This window comes from Phalaenopsis equestris, unplaced genomic scaffold (genome assembly GCF_001263595.1).
Source record: "Phalaenopsis equestris unplaced genomic scaffold, ASM126359v1 Scaffold000002, whole genome shotgun sequence".
In the NCBI taxonomy this organism is placed as follows: Eukaryota; Viridiplantae; Streptophyta; class Magnoliopsida; order Asparagales; family Orchidaceae; genus Phalaenopsis; species Phalaenopsis equestris.
This window is the reverse complement of record NW_018164444.1, coordinates 4,950,545-4,967,860: the sequence shown is the minus strand read 5'-3', so window position 1 is coordinate 4,967,860 and position 17,316 is coordinate 4,950,545. Positions and strand designations below refer to the sequence as shown.

At 37.5% G+C, this 17,316-nt stretch overlaps 1 protein-coding gene across 2 annotated transcripts in view; it reads right to left on the bottom strand.

Annotated features, from left to right (window-relative positions):
- The window catches only part of LOC110021932 (methionine aminopeptidase 1A), a 66,400-nt gene that overhangs the window by 14,059 nt on the left and 35,025 nt on the right, over positions 1-17,316 (bottom strand). For both annotated transcript variants that reach the window (XM_020720662.1, XM_020720669.1), the window contains 5 exons: positions 7,455-7,554; positions 6,223-6,274; positions 6,093-6,134; positions 5,670-5,731; positions 5,493-5,591 (listed from right to left, as the gene is read on the bottom strand). In XM_020720662.1, coding sequence (XP_020576321.1) covers positions 5,493-5,591; positions 5,670-5,731; positions 6,093-6,134; positions 6,223-6,274; positions 7,455-7,554 — 355 coding nt within the window. The remainder of the gene's footprint in view (positions 1-5,492; positions 5,592-5,669; positions 5,732-6,092; positions 6,135-6,222; positions 6,275-7,454; positions 7,555-17,316) is intronic.

The window sequence follows — 17,316 nt, the reverse complement described above, 5'->3', positions numbered from 1 at the left end:
TTTCGTCCGATTTCGTTGAAAATTTCGTTGAAAAGTCTTATCCTTTAGACTTCTTTGAAGATGATATCCCATGATTTTTATCGAGAGTTTTCTTAGGTGACTTCGGTCATTTAAGATGTAATTAACTATAGGGGCTTGCCCTTATAAGAAACTTTTCCGAAAAAAAAATGTATCGTCATTCACACTAGTCAAATAATATTTAATACTTAGTTGTAAAGTGATATAATAATGGGTGAAGTAAGGCCATAATGATTCATGCGGCTCTTCTACCTAATTTAGCACCGCCTTAACATGTAATGCTTACTGCTACTTACATCATATGCATGCTTCACTTGGGCACTTGTTATTAACTTATTGATTATTTCATTTGAGGTCAGTTTGATTTCATATATATATATATATATATAGCGGGCGACAAGATTTCGATTCCAGCGACCGACAGCTTCTTACGGGCAACCCCACAAACCAACCCAAAATAACCCCCTTTTTAGCTGCCGACAATTTTGTAATTTGTCTCCTTATTAAATTGCTATATTTGGATTAGTTCTGACTTGTTTAAGTGTCAAATCATTTTTTCAGTCAAAGCTTCGACAGTACCCCAATATTCCCTCCCCTGGTGGGAAAGAAATTGACTGAAGAAGGCCCGCCCACCCATCTAAAAGACGCATATCAGTTGTTTTTTACAACACGGAGGCAATATAATTTAACCTACATGTCTAAAATGAGACATATAGGCCTTCAAGTACCTGCATAAATAATCAAAACACATTTTCCCAAAGATTGAAATAACTCGAACAGGTACTTAAAGACTTTTATGTCTTCTAACCTACTCAGCCATCTAAAAAACGCATGTAGGCCTTCATATATATGCGTAAATAGCCAAAATAGGATTTTCCCGCATATTAGAATAACCTGAAAAGGTGCTTAATTGTTTCTAGAATTATACCTTGCGCGAGACGACGAATTCGGGGCAGCGAGGTCACAAATTGCTAGTTGGTGCTCATGGGAGTTGGATGGCCATTTCATGGTGGGCTACAGTTGGCTGCAGTTGGAAGGCAAAAATGGTTATAGGTGTTAAACATACTATAGTTGAGACAAATGCAACAGAAAACAAGATGGAGGTGGCAATTTGTTGGCAGTTTGGTCTGGAGAGAGTCTTAGGGGAACTGGGCTTGCTGCTGGTAGTGGGAGAAAGGAGATGAGCTACTGTTAATGGGAGGCAGTAAGGGAAGTATATTAGCCTGCAGGTTGGAGGCTAAGGGTAGGGTACATGAAAAGAGATTTGGGCCTTGGGGAGGAGTTGCTCAGGCTGGATGGTGATCTGGACTGGGCTGTTCTAGCTGTCTAAATCATGCATATGAGAGTGAAAGGTTATCGTACGGCGACAAATCTGGCTGCAATATGGGAGGTGAACTGTAGTTAATGGGCTATGCGTATGGAATTTATGGCTTGCTGCTCAAGTCACCAGAGTTGTACAAAGGAAAGCAAAGAAGTTGAGGATTGCACGTTACGACTCAGATGGAGGAACAGGGATCTGAGAGCTCCTGCGTGAGTGAGATATGTGGGTATTGGAGCATGTTGTGTGAGCTCCATGCGAAACGAGGGAAGCAGGAGACAGAGGTTAGGCTTGATTTCACATGGAACCTGCAAGAAAGAACTAAGGTGGGTCTGTGGGTTAGTCTTTGCCGGCATTGGATCAGAGAGGCAGACGGAACAAGGACAAAGGTTTTTGGGTAGAGAGGCGGAGAGGAGCTCACATGAGACTTGGCTAGTTGGAAGAAAAAGAGGAGATGGGTTTGACGTGGGTTGCCAAAGGGGAGGACAGAGATGGGTGTAGCGTTTAACTGCGGACACAACAGCAAACTTTGTGTGGGAATTAAAGAACGTTTCGGGTGCTGTAGTTGGAAGCGGAAAGGATAGGGTAGAAAGATGGAGCTGAGTTGTTTTGTGGGCAGGAGAGAGCCAAACATGAGCGGGGGAGAGAGTTGTTCGAATAGGGAAGAACAAAGAATGGTTTTCTTTTTTTCTGGTTTTCTAGCAGGAAAAGACAGATGGGAAGTGGGAATTGAGCATACCAGTAGGGACGTGGCAGGAATGGCTAAAACGAATTCTATTTATTCTTTTCTAAACTATATATATATGTATATGTATATATATATATATATATATATATATGTATATATATATATATATATATGTATATGTATATATATATATATATATATATGAATAGTAATTTAAAATTTTAAATTATTTTTAATAAAAATGTGTAATTAACCTCTTAACCATTCAAGAATGGATTAATTTTATTTTTATTATTATATGTGTGTTTGCGCTTGTGTGTCGCCTCTAATATTCACTGCTCGTGCACCTCAAAGGCATGCCATCAGCCTGGCATATGGGTAAATTCATGTTTCGCATTTGTGTAAGCTTGACCTTTATTTATGACATTTTGTATACATCTACACAGATCATATTCGCGAATGAGGATCAATTGTATATTTTCAGCGACAATCAAAATAACTTGGACTTGAATGGTTGAATTCTTTGTTTGTCGCCTCCTTTGTTGTACTCAACCAAATTAAGTTCGAAAAATATATAAAGGTTAACAAATAGCTATCTTTGATTTCCAGGTAGCCAATAATCTCCTGAAACTTTATTATCGAGCATTTGCTTATGAATTCCTTATATACATATGACATAGACATGTTTCGTTCTATTAGGCTGCACACGATTGTGTCATATTTATTGTTGACTCATTATCATAAAAGAGGCTCATGATTTTATCCCTCTCAATCTTTAGATAATTTAGAATTTTTAGTAGAACAAGATAATTATATATCGTTTGCAACTACTTTGAACATTAGATCATTTGCAACTACTCTGAACCTAACATCAACATTAGATCTAGCAACTATATTTTATTTTTTGCATCTCCATGTGACAAATTTGCCTCCAAGAAAGTTTCACAAACCAAAAATAGATCTCATATCTATAGGTGAGCCTACATAGTAAACATTTATGTAGGATTCAAATTCCAACTTTGTGTTTCTCTACACAAAATCCCCCTTCCATGATTAGCCTTTATTAATGAACAATTCGGCACAACCTATAGAAGAATCACCCTTCAATCATACATGAATTGACTTATCACAAAACATAAGCTATATCCAGACTCGCGTGGGATGAGTACGTTTTCCCACTAATTATTGGTGCATTTCTCTGTTTATTGCTAGGCCTTTTTTCGTTTTGCCTAATTTATGATTTGGATCAAATTGTGTAAAAGCCTGTTTACAAGCTGCCTTTCTTTTTTTTTTTTTTTTGGGTTAGTAAATCAATTGCATTGGGTTAGTAAATCAATTGCATGTATTTGTTATTAAATGAAGCTCCTTTAATGTGAGCGCCAACCTTAAATCATAGAAAAAAGCATAATTTTCTAGCTCTTTTATATTAAATTCTTTAGTCAAACACAACTTCAAAAATCCTTTTGTTTTCTTTATCTTCATTTTCTTTTACAATTATATCTTCGACATACATAAAAAAAATTATGACTCCTCCATATGGGCACTTAATTGATAGAGTTTGATGCCACTAACTTTTACTATAACCCCATGGTTTATTTTTATAAATCTTTCAAACAAAGTTCCAGAAAATTGTTAGACTAGACAAGGCCTTTCTTAGAATGTAGAATTTGTTGGCTCCAAAGCTCTCACTAAATTCAAGGGGAATGAATTCCCTCCGACAAATCATCATAAAAACATGTATTCTACATGCCAAATGGTTGCAAATCAAGTGAATTTGCAGACAAAAATAGTAAGACTTTCCACATTGATCTTTGCAACAAGAACAAGCATCTCTAAGTAAAATAACCCATATATTTAAGTGGACCCCTTACTAATCTATCATTACATCTTTCAAGTGATCGATTAGCTTTGTATCACTGTAAAAATTTACTTGCATCCTACTCATTTCTTACCCCCAGAAAAATCCATGATCCTCATGTTATGTTCTTCATCAAAACGACTCTCTCTACCCTCATAGTTTCCCCCTACTCCTAATTGAATAATGCCTTGAGTATTATTTAGAGATTGAAATGGTGGTTAGATTCACAAACAGATTGGGGATAATGAAAACTTCTCAGATGAGAAAAAGTGAGATGGATAATAGAATGAGTGTTCTCAATGCATGCCAAACGCAACACTCTTTATACCCCTCTATCTAGGCTAAAAGTGAAACAAGAGAAGATGGGAGGTCTAATACATTCACGCAATCTGCTACACCAGCACGCCAGTATTCACGCCAACCACTTAAGCCCCCCACTTCCATGACCTGAGCTAATGTATTGTAGATTCCATTAGGAACGCCAAAGGTTGTTCTCAGCATTTGCACGACCACCACCATTGATGAGCTTGAGAGTTCGACATGAAAAAATGAGGATACAAGAAATATGGAGATCGCTAAAATCTGGAGATTAATGATTTAAGTAGCGATTGAAAGAATGCAAATGCACGCTCTGTTGGATCATATTTTTGATATTTCATAGGAAATTTTAGAAGCTATAGTATTGAATAGCACCAAGCTAAATACGATAATTCATCAATCAATGAGGCTAACTTGTTCATTGTAGGCTTGTTTTGCAAGTTAAAGCCTCAAATTGTATGATAAAGTCAGTCTGAAAAAGATGCGATTGTTGCACACTTAAGAAAAGGATCGATGGATTGAAATGGTGGCAACTAAAGCTATGATTCTTGTCTTGGGTCCTTTCGTTTCATCTTTCTTGGATATATCTCAGCAGTTTTTCTTTGGTTGCAATCTCTTTTGGAATAATCCATAAAGACTGCTATAAAATTTCTAATGGAGAGAAAGAATGGAGATGCAGAAGAAAGCCAGCTAACAATAAGTGAGGGATCCAAACAATTTGAGGAGCCAATATGGTCGCCCTCATTGTTAGGTTGAGGTTTGGCATTAAGCCGACTGTCTACAGAAAAAGATAACACAAAATCCAAAAAATCCAGAATTGAAAAGACAACTACAGATAGTTGAAACAAGTTCACTGCTACTGATGAGGATGGGAGATTGGAGAGTTAAATAGAGCAATACTTAAAATTTATTAAGAATATAGTTTTCCTTAGCAATTTTTTGAGGTGGCCTTGCAAAATTCCCATGCAAATGCAGTGTGGGGCATCATATTGTAAGAAAATTTTACTATAAACTGGAAATCAATATCAAAACATCTGCATTGCATAGCAGCGTGCACGTTGTCAAAGTAATAAACATAACTAAAATGAGATCATACCAAATGTAATTTTAGCCAAAGAAAATAGAGCCATTCATACATAGTGGATACTAAAAAGCAAAACCATTGTATCAAGTTAAAAACTTCAGGCGCCAGATTAAAAAAAAACCTTGTAATAAAACCATGCAAACAGTCAGCCTCCTATAAAACTAATAAATAAGTTCTCTCGAATATTCTAGCAAGCAACAAAAGTTACCTATAGAAATGGCTTTCTCCAAGCATTCATATGTGCAACGAACAAGTCGTTGAGACTCTTCATCCACATTTCCAACAAAGTAAGTCTCGTTCAGATCACCTTACATATTTCATTTGAACGTAAGATATTCTGAAATATTTAGGGGAACAAAACAGATGACTGGAAAATAATTCTTACCATGGACACCTTTGTAATACACAGTTACATCAACATTAACAATGTCACCATCTTCTAGTCTCCTGAACACAAAGTTTTTAGCAATTTTCCAGCAAATAAAGAAAAAATTACCAAATCAACAGAAAAAAAAGAAGAAATCAATTTTTTTCCTTGGTGCCCACACTTCATTAATCTCAGCATAGATAAAAAGTGCATACATCATCATAAAATTGATATATGAATCAATTGATTTAAGCATATAGACAATATCACAAATAAGCCTACTTGTTTCAAGAAATAACTTATTACAACCACAGAAACATAACATTTTGCTATAATTAGCAGCACAACCACCGATAAAATTCGGTAAAGCCATATGAATTTGACCAATTGAATCCAAAAATCAGGCATGAAACTCATAAGGGCGAAAAGTAAATAATGCACCTGGCATCAGGAATACCATGGCAGATGACCTCGTTAACAGATCTGTACAGCGAAATAACATGACAGCAGTTAAGTGGTTCAAGTTTTTTTAATAAAATAAGGTAGAGTATTTGAGCGTGGAAGGTCATACGTGCAACAAGATTTGGGAAAGAAATGATAATTTAATGGAGAAGGATATCCACCTGACACAAAAAGAAACAAAAGTAAAATAAAGAGCAAATTGATTCTAGCAAAATAGAGCATAAACATAATGAAACAGAAAAAAAGCCCAAAATGGTCCCTAAATTTTTTGTAAGGCCATTTTAATATTAAAGGTGCCCAATTTGGTTTCATAACTCTTTAAAATTAGTCTAAATTATTCCAACCATTAAAATTGTTGTGTAATTAGACAAAAAGTTATGCGACCGATGTTGATTGGAGTTAAATTCGGCTTTATATTGCTTACCATAAAGTTCAACTTTTTACCAACTATTACTAAAAATGCAAAAGATAGTTATACGCCTATATCCTCTAATCCTACCGCCCGTGTGAATTTCCCATCCTTTAAAGAAAGTAAAATGGGCAAAGGCCTAAATATAAGTTGAGGATTTATGTCGCCTAGGCGGACAAGTTGAGGATTTATGTCGCACTAGGCGGACAACCTCAAAATGGCCACCTTTAAAGAAAGTAAAATGGGCACATTCAATAATCAAGAACTAAAATGGCCCTCCCCAAAAATTGCAAAGACTATTGTGGCCTTTTCCACTGAAAAAAAAAATCATACAAAGCAAGATGAAAAATGACAGCACTCAGTAAAGCAAGATAATCATTTTTGTGCTGCAGTCAGTTTAGAAGGAAATAGCTTGCAAACGAACGTGCATGCAATTCATTTCACTTTCCTTTCTTTTTTATACTATTTATGTTTTATGGTACTTGAAAACTTGATCATTTATATGCTTAGATCATCATCATCATCATAAATGACTTTTAACACAACCATTTGTGGTAAATATATGAATTCCTTTTCATCATTCATCCAAATAAGTGCATTGTGTCGAGATGATTCTAATTTAAGCAAGCAATTTGTTTTACATATTCCGTAAGCATTAATACAAGCATGCATTAAATATCCCAAATATCAGGAATTATATGGATATTTGTCCTGAAATCAACAAGATATTGTACAAAGACACAAAGAGGTGATATTGCCTTTTCATTTAACACTACATAAATTTATCATCTCTCATTTTAAAATTTGTAGATAGGCTGAATGTACATATTAATTCACATAATGCAAGTAACAAGCTTATTAAAGCAATCAAATTCAAAGAAATGAAATTTTCACACTAAAATATGCCACAAGAAAATTTTATGTGAGTTTACCAGCAGCAATGGTTGCTTCATGTACCACTTCATCAATTTCATCGGTGGTTACTCCTGGGCGAATGAAACGAGCAGCAGCATCCAGAACCTCCCGAGCAATCTAAAGATCAACACCCAAACTACATGAGATAAAGATGGGGCATGAAGGTTCAAAACTTAATTTTGATGGTGATTTGATGTAACTGTTTCAGGTACTAGCAAAGAAATTGATATCTTCCTTTCTTCTAAAAAGTCATTAGACTAAGTTACTTGATAGACTTAGCAATGGCAATTAATAGTATCAAATAGAGTCAAGGGGTGTGGTATCCAATTATTTGTGGATTCTTAAATTTCCACTAACACAAAGATTTTTTTATTTTTTTAATTGTTTTTTCCACTAACAAAAACATGAAAACAGCTAAAATAAACAAATAAAAGAATATGTTGGCCATGCCTACAGACATTTTAAGGAAACAAAAGGAGATTTATGCATTTCAAATTTAAGTTAAAAATGTCATTTTATGATAGTACTCCCATAAAGTTACAATTCCATACTCGCAAACCAGGTGTACAAAAATAGACTTCTATCCTGCTTTCTATGTGAGTTTACCATGCATTTGTATATACACAAGTATGCTTCTAAGTTAGCAATCCATACGTTTTCAAAGTTAAATCAATATGTGCTTTGCCAAACTTTAAACAAAAACTATGAAAAACACACAATCATTGCTTCTCAGATATTGAATTAATATAAATAAAAAAACAACAAATGCTCCAATTTTGAATTATTGATGGTGTTGACATTTAAAATTCCCAAGTAAACCACAAAATACATTCTCAATGCTTGAGAATATTAAAAAGTTTTAGAAGCTTGTCTAGCCTAAGGGATCCCACCTCTGTTCTTGAGCTTGATAGAGAGAGGAGAGCACAATATTTGTTTGATTGTAGTAAAAATGATGCTTGTATTGATTTATTAGCTGGGGACTCTTATAGATGAATAAAACTATGAATTTCTTAGGCCAGAGAGTGATTGGAGAACCTTTTTTGGGGGATTTGTTAAGCAAAAGAGCAAAAGTTTTTTTGCAGGGAAGCAAGTTCATGGCATCATTGCAGATGATTGATTATTACTAAGATCAATGGCAGTTTAATTTAAGCTTGCTACCCTTTGATTCTGATATTGAAAGAAGTCCTATAAGAAATTCGAAAGAATGAAGGCTCTGCCATGAGAAGAAGACACCTACGAAACAATGTGTTGCCAACTATCACCAAAATTCCTATGGCTATTGTGGAGCCTAGAATTCAAAAAATAATTGCAAGATCAGCCGGTCGTGCTACAAATTATTTAAAACATCCAAGTTAGAGGTTTAGTGAATGAAGATTCGAACAATCAAATCACAATTTTTCCAGAAATTTATGACATCTAAGTTCAATGGAGTGTGTTTGACAATGAAATTTGCCTTCATCTATTTTCATTCTTACTGTGGGGTCGAGGAAAAAATTAGCTAAATTATTTACCCAATGCCTATATCACATATTGGGATGGTCTGACGCAAAAGCTTCTTTCAAAATACTTCCCATTCACAAAGACTATATAAAAACACATAGAGATTTTAATTTTTAGTCAACTTGAAGGTGAAACACTCTACGATGCCTGAAATAGAAGAATCCTTTCGGAAAGTGTCCATATTAAGGGCTGACAAAGTGGACATAAATACAAACCTTCTACCATGATTTGACTGGAGGTATAATTACACTTATCGATGCAACATCAAGTGCCATTTTTATGAGCAAGCCATAAGAAAGTGCTTATGCTCTGTTGCAAGAATTAACATCCACAATTTTCAGTGTCAAAGTGACCTAACCATGTTGACCTCATTTTCAGTGAGGCCTTAGTTTTTTCTCCTTAGAGCCTAGGATTCCCTGTTGACCATCCTAGAGGACTAATATTGGAACCCACCTTACATAGGACTGCGAACCACTTCTTGCCCATTTTTTAGAAAACCTCGCAAGAGTGGTCCCAAGCACTTGACTTCTAGTTGCAAGGGCTAAGGACCAGCATGTGGAGGGCCTGAAAATGAGTTCTCATAAGAACATAAAGCCTTAGGTGAACCCTTTGTGACTCGGCTACGCAAAAATCACAACACTCTCAGACATTGCACCGTTAAATTAAACCAAATCAATTTTCAAAATGATTCGTCACGAACTGAAAATTTCAAAGAAAATCAAAGTTGACACATTTTGGCCCGACAGTCGACGAACTTTTCTGGAAGATCCCGGATGACGAAACAGATAACGTCAGCTCGTCCAGGACGTCAATTTTAACAGGGAAGAACACTCATATTGCTATGATTCCGCGTTTGCACAAACGAAACGAGCACATGAATATTTAATTAGGGGGTGCGATTCTGGCTCAACCCAGGTGCGATTCTGGCTCAACCCAGGTGCAATTCGGGTTGGACGCAAGCTGAACACGAGCTAATTACCTCAGCTCACATGATTCGAATTTTAAATTTTAAATTTCAAATATATCATTTAATCCCCCATTAATTGAATATAATTAAGGGTTAAGCTTTTCCAATTGAGTCTCCTCTGCTCATAGAAACAAATTAATTCTTCGCCAATGCTTCACGTAACATCTCCCTCGAAATTTTGGCTATAATAATTCGACTCCTCTCCCCTGCGCAGAATACTGCTGCTCTCCCTTTCTCTCGATCCCGTCTCCTCCGCTCTGCACAGAAAACCCAGCTCACCTGCTTCGACTTCCCCTTTCTCACGGTCGAAGCCTAGCTCGGTTCCCTGCACCGAAGCCCTGCCTGCTTCCCTCTCACACGCGACCAGACAAACCCTCGCCTGCTCCTCTTTCTCTTGCACGACCCAACAGCCATTCGGCCCCCTCTTCTTCTCCCGCTCGACTCATCTCTCCTCACCCGACCGAAGCCCTAGCTGCTTCGCATCCCTCTCCTCTGCACTGAGCCCGTTCGCCTGCTTCCCTCTCTCGTGAAACCGAAGCCCACCTGCTCACCTCTCCTCCGCACGACAAGTCCCACCTGCTCGCCTCTCCTCCACATGTGTCGAATTAGTATAGCCAAAATTTCGAATGAGACATTACGTGAAGCATTGGAGGTTAATTAATTTGCTTCCATGAGCGGAGGAGACTCAATTGGAAAAAGCTTAACCCTTAATTATATTCAATTAACGGGGGATTAAATGATATATTTGAAATTTAAAATTTGAAATTCGAAATCATGTGAGCTGAGATAATTACCCATATTCAACTCGGGTCCAACCTAAATCGAACCCGAATTGCACCTGGGCTGAGCTAGAATCGCATCCCCTAATTAAATATTCATGTGTATCGATTGGTGCGTCGTTTGTGCAAGCGTGGAACTATAACAATATGGGTGTCCTTTCCGGTTAAAATTGTCATTCTGAACGTGCAAACGTGATCTGTTTAGCATTCGGGGTCATCCGCACAAGTTCGTCGACGGTCAGACAAAAAATGTGTCAACTTTGATTTTTTTTGAAATTTTAGGTTCGTAACGAATCATTTAGAAAATTGATTTGGTTTAATTTGACGGTGCAATGTCTGAGAGTGTTGTGGTGTTTGCGTAGCCGAGCCACAAAAGGTTCACCTAAGGCCTTTTGACGGTATGAGAACTAATTTTCGGGCCCTCCACATATTGGTCTTTAGCCCTTGCAACTAGAAGTCGAGTGCTTAGAACCATTCATGCGAGGTCTTCGCAAAAATGGGTCAAAAAGTGGTTCAAAGTCCTATGTAAAATGGGTTCCAATATTAGTCCTCTAGGATGCTCAACAAACCATACCAAAGGACAAGATGTAGACCTAATATTAGAGCACATTCATTAGGCCAACTCCTTAATAAAGCAAATAAGTTCATTTGCAGCCAATGCAACGCATACTACATCAATAAGTTGTGAATTCTGTAGAAGAGCTCGCCAAAGCAACAAATGTCAACAAAACAATTTGTTTGCTCATTCCCATCTGGAGCATCTCAAGTTGTGAGAAATTTAGCTTAATAATTCATTCTCAAGCACATAGAATCCAAGATATGGAAATCACATAAATTCATCCTCAAAAAATCCTAAAATGATGCGGTAGCCTCCTAGTTATCAACAACCTCCTGCCTTTCAAAAATTTTTTGGGTTTCAACAACTAAAAGAGAGATATTTCATTGAGGGATGCTTTTGATCAGTTCACCCTCACCACTTCTCAATTCATGAGTAGGATTGATGTCGAGCTACAAAGAGAAGAAATTGCTATAAAAAATATTGAAGCCTAAATTAGTTTATTAGCATCATAATAACCTGCTATTTTTCGAGCAACATTGTAATCAATCTAGAAGAACATGTCAAAATACTGACATTAAAAAGTGAGAAATAGTTGGAAGAACAAAATACTAAAAAGAAATGTAGCTAAAAAACATTATAAGAAAAACTAAGGTGTTGGAGAGTACTTGAAGCCTAAATCTATAATTTGCCTAGACAATTAGCCTAAGAAAATAAGATTGTTTGACAATTACCTGTTATCATAAAAAAAAAATGAAGTTGAAGAATTGGTGTCTTCTGCATCAAGGCACCAATTGTTTTAGGCCTCTAGGAACTTTTGGAGAAGGATCGCAACCACGATGAACAATCGATGCCGCTTAAGACCATGGAATTTAATCCATCTCAAATGAGAATAGAGGTACGCATCAGCGAAGCATTAGCACTAGAGTGCCACTTATAGAGTTGCGATGTCAAAATTGGCATCGAAACAAATTTCCACCCCATTTTTTAAATCAAAGAACAGTGCAAGGGGTAACAATCTAGCATTCAGGCGTTTGGAAACTAAATTTGACACCAGGGCTCCAGTCAATTATAGGTGGCTACAAATATCCAAGAGCAACAACTCCTCATCTCAAACTTGGCTACATGCAAGGAATCCTTACCTACCACCCCACATGGGATTCCATGTGCTCCAGTCTCCTCCATTCAATAATAAAATGATCAATTATCATGGTGGGTGGGTAATAGGGACTATCTCATGGCATCCCCTTGCTTAATCTATTTAAACTTTAAAGTGACGCTTTGTGCAAAAAAACTCGGAACTTCTTTTCTTTTTAGCTTGTGCAACCAAAAGTCCTCATGACACCTCAAAGAAGCAAAAGGGTGTCTCATCTTCCTCCCTCTCCCTCTTACGATCTGAAAAAGTTCAGCAAAGCTCGAGCAAAAGCCATGGTAGTGAGACATGTATCCTGGAGTAGGAATTCATATCTCTAGGACATTGCAGTGAAAATGTATCAAATATTTCCTCATCAATTGGCTGACAATAAAAAGGTAGCAAATCTTTGCTCATCAGTTCGCTACTTGTCTAATCCTAAACAACTAATTTAAATGACAAGGATGCACGACAATGCGTGCTTTCGTCTAGGAAAAACACAACCATTGGACTATACAAGCATCAATACCTACCCAACATTGATGAAGGCAAATATTCAGCCTACATCACAACAGAGACAGATTAAAATGACAAAACTAAAGGTCCCAAACCAATATTTCTAAAAGCACGCTTCAAAGCACGCTTCACAAGCAAAGCAAAGCACATGACACTCGCATCGCATCGCCTCGTTGAAGTGCGCTTTGAATCACAAAGTTAATTTGCAAGCTTTTCTTTGCAGTTTTTAAGTTCTTAATTATGGCAATAAAATTTAAAAAATATCCAAAATTTTAATTTGTAGGTTCACCGTCAATGTTTGCCTTCAAGTTAGAAATTATACCACATTCTTTTCTATTTTATAGCAAACTATTAGTCATACTTTATATTTTATAATTATCAATGAAAGTAATATATATTAATAAATTTATATAAACTAATAATACTTTGGTCAATATAAGCGCTGTTCTGCTTTACGCTTCGAAAAAAAAATAAATCCTTGTGCATCGCAGTGTATTTTGCGCTTTGATAACACTGGTTCCAAACACAAGATGGAAGCATCGCAAATGTTTTATTGTTATTTTCTTGTTGTTAGTCTAACGAATATTTCCTGAGCTTGACATATCATCTCTACCGAATTACTACCATTTTGACATTTGCATGACTTGACAAAAAAATGTGGTGTTGAACTTTGTCATTCAACAAAAATGCATCACAGAAGTGGGTAGATCACTAGCATTACAATTATGTGGGAGTTCACCTCATTTTCAGACGAGGTCTTCACTTAAAGCCTAGGATCTAACTTTAGGCTTCCCTTATTTGACCCTCCTAGAGGACTAATACGGGATTCATATCATTTAGAAAATTCAAACCACCTCGTGACTCCTTCGAGTCTCGCATGGGCGGTCCTGAATACTCGGTATTCGCTAAGTCAATTAGAACCGAGACATGAAACTCAAGTCGATTTCCTACATTAATAGGAGCAATCTCACGGTAAATCATTTGTGACTCAAACACTCGCGAGCTCCGCAATTTATGCACTTATCGCACCACGCACGATTTTTAATTGAATTGAATTGCCCGTCAACGAACTCGTCCGGATGAACCCGGATGACGAAACGGACCACACGGATGTGTCCGGGATGCCAACTTTAGCTAGGAAGAACACCCATAATACTAATGGTTTCGCGCGCGACCAATTAGCATGAAAATCGATGCATTTTTTTTTAATTAGAGGGGGACGGGCCCGGGCTTAATCCAGGTTCAACTCAGGTTTGATTCGAGCTAAACTCGGGCTGAACAAGGGTTAAACAATTTTAACTTTTAAATTTTCGAATTTCAAATGGGTCATTTAATTTCATCTTAATTGAGAGTTAAGATTTTTCATTTGAACCAGCTGCATGAATGGAAGATAATAAATTCCCCGCCAATACTTGGCGTAACGGCTCACTCAAAATTTTCGGCTATACAATTTGATTTGCCCCCTTTTCTCTTCAGTTGGCCTCCCCCGAAACATTCAATCACTCAACTCTCTTGCTCGTCCCAACCTCTCTCGCCTGAAACCCCCTCTGCGTCGATGAACCCCACTCTCCAACTCGCAGCCTCCTGCACCGAAGCACTCCGCCTCCTCTCTTCCTCGAGCGAACGAACAGTCGTTCGGTTCGCCTCCCCGCTCTGCGCCAGAAAACACTCGCCGACTCCCTCCTTCCCATTCGTACTTCCCATTCGACCTCCCCTTCACCTCTCTTTCTCGCTCGACAATAGGATCTCGTTCACCTCTCTTCCTCACGCAAAGGAAGCATTCGCTCGCCTCACTGCACAGGAACACTCGTCGACTCCCTCCTTCCCATTTGACCTCCCCTCTGTCTCTCTTCCTCGCTTGACTGAAGCTGCTCGTATCCTCCTCTCCTCACACTGCTGCAGCTCATTTCTTTAAGGTGAAGGATTTCCTCTATCTGGTATGTAAAACTAACTGTCATTTTTTTTGTTCTTTCAAAAGGTTTTTTTTTATCTGATTGGAATTGGGTGGTGTATTTATGGAATGGAATTGTGAGGTTTTCTACTCTTTTTGATTGGGACGAAAATTCAGATGTTATATATGTAGAATATAAGGATTGAGTGGCATGCATGTAGATTTTCCATGAATTTATGCTGCTAACCCTTTAAGTAAATTAACAAAATTTTCATGAATTAAACCTTGTAACCAATCTGATTGCATTAGTTACACAGACTCTTTGAAATTGTTTTATGTTGAATACATCACTTCATGCATATTTTTATGAAACAAATACTAAACTTTGGGTGTTAGGGATGTAAATGCATAGCACTTGCGTGAGGTGCATGTAAATCTGTCTAAGGATTAAGATTGTCGTGCTGTAAAACTGAACCTTGCTTGTCGTTAACACCATTCATTATGAGCTTAGAGGTGACCATTACCAGAAAACCGCACATTGTTAGCAAGAATTTTTGGAATTCTAAGGCCATTTTCTAATACATACATGAATGCTTTTTTCTGATTTGGTGGTTCAGCATGGTAAGTACTAGGTCTTGAATGCATACCACACAATTTTTATATTTTTTGAATGCCCAAAACTTAAACCTTACATCTACACCACTCAAATCCTTAATTTTACAAAAAAGTGCCTCCGTTTCTTAGCATGAAGGACATCTTTTCATGCTTAGAATTTATTCACTTATTGGGGGGCTATTATACTTGCGGTTTGGAGCCTTTAAAACACATTTTGTTTGGAGATGTTTTGGAACTGGTTCTGCTAGACTTGGCACCTTTTTAGGAGGGTTTTGTCACAGTTTTGGGGCCGTGGAAGCTTGCTAGTCGCTGCCCGGAACCGTAGAAAGTCGTAGGAACCTTGTTCGGAGTTCCTAGTTGCTGTTTGGATTCGCAGGTAGTCGTAGGAGCCCTGTCCAGAGATCCTAGTTGTTGTTTGGATTCCTAGGAAGTCATACAAATATTGTGTAGTGTTGCATATTGCTGTTTGAATTCGTTGGAAGCCATAAAAACACCGTACGAACTTGATAGTCACTACCCAGAGCTGTAGGAGGTCGTAGGGTCACCGTACAAGCTTGCTATTTGCTGCCCAGAGCCGTAGAAGGTCGCAGGATCACCGTACAAGCTTGCTAGTTGCTGCCCATAGTCGTGGGAGATCGTAGGATCACCGTACATGCTTGCTAGTTGCTGTCCGGAGTTGTAGGAAGCCTTAGGACCACCCGTATGGAGTTCCTAGTTACTGTTACGACTTGTTCTGGTGCTTACTCTTTTTCTTCTTTTTTTAGCAATTTATTTAAGCTATCTGCAAATTATATTATGTTTTGTGAGCTAAACACGCAGCAGGGATAGCAACAGCGGATATGTCAGATACGCAGGTACATTTTATTTTTTTTTATTTTATCACTGCAATTTACTCTTGTTTTAATATATCATGCAGGCACTGATTGCGATTTCATTTTCAAAACAAAACTATTTTTCAAAATTAAACAACATTTCCAAAACAAAACAAAAAATATAACACGTAATTTTGAATTTGCGAGAGTCCCTCGAATGAGCTAACCCGCGGTTGCTAATGAAATCTCTCAAGTTTAAACAAGCTTAGTAAGTCGTTTAAACTAAGTAAATTCAAAAGAAAATATTGGTACTGGAACGAGGGGACCATGGAATCTTGACTAGTGTCGCTCTAATCAACTTTAATCCCCTCATAATGCTTGAATAACAACAAAACTCAAAACTTTAAAATGCACCTAGTAATATCTTTTGAGCCTTAGACCTTAGGATTATTATTTTAACGAGGATCTTGGAGCCAGCTTTAAGATAATTCTAGCGACTCCGCTGGGGACTGGTTCCTCTCTCCATCTTTGATCATGTGGTTTTCTTTTCAAATATCGGTGGTGTGTCTATGTCCCTCATGGGCCAGACTACCATTTTCTTCTGTTGCTACTGTGCTCATTTCTTCCTTGAGTCAGTACAGTCAACTCCTCTCTCTCAACTCCTCTTGGAGTCCAGGACCATTTGCTTAACCATCCTTAAGTGGAAAGGTCCAGGACCCTAAGGTTTAGTAGGGGGGACCCCTAACAGGTGTGGTGTGTTGAGGTCGGGGTCGATCCAATGTGAAATAGATCATTTCTTATTTTGGGCTAGCTCATATGCCTCATAATCACTTCACTTCTCTTCTGAAATTTGCTTATCCTTTTTACAAGTCACGTCAAATTCCCTTTCAATTTTCCTCGATAATGTTGAAGTCTCAAAACCCAATACCAAAACAAAGCAAATCACAAATTGGTGCCAAATTCACATGGATAAATTTTAAAGGATATCCAGTTCATAAGACAAGTGCGTTAACTTGAGTACTACTGCTGAAGTTGCAAGGCATTGGACGTCACTAACTCTTAGAAAATTTTCAAATAACAGAGAGAATGTCTTCACCAAAGTTGATCTTTT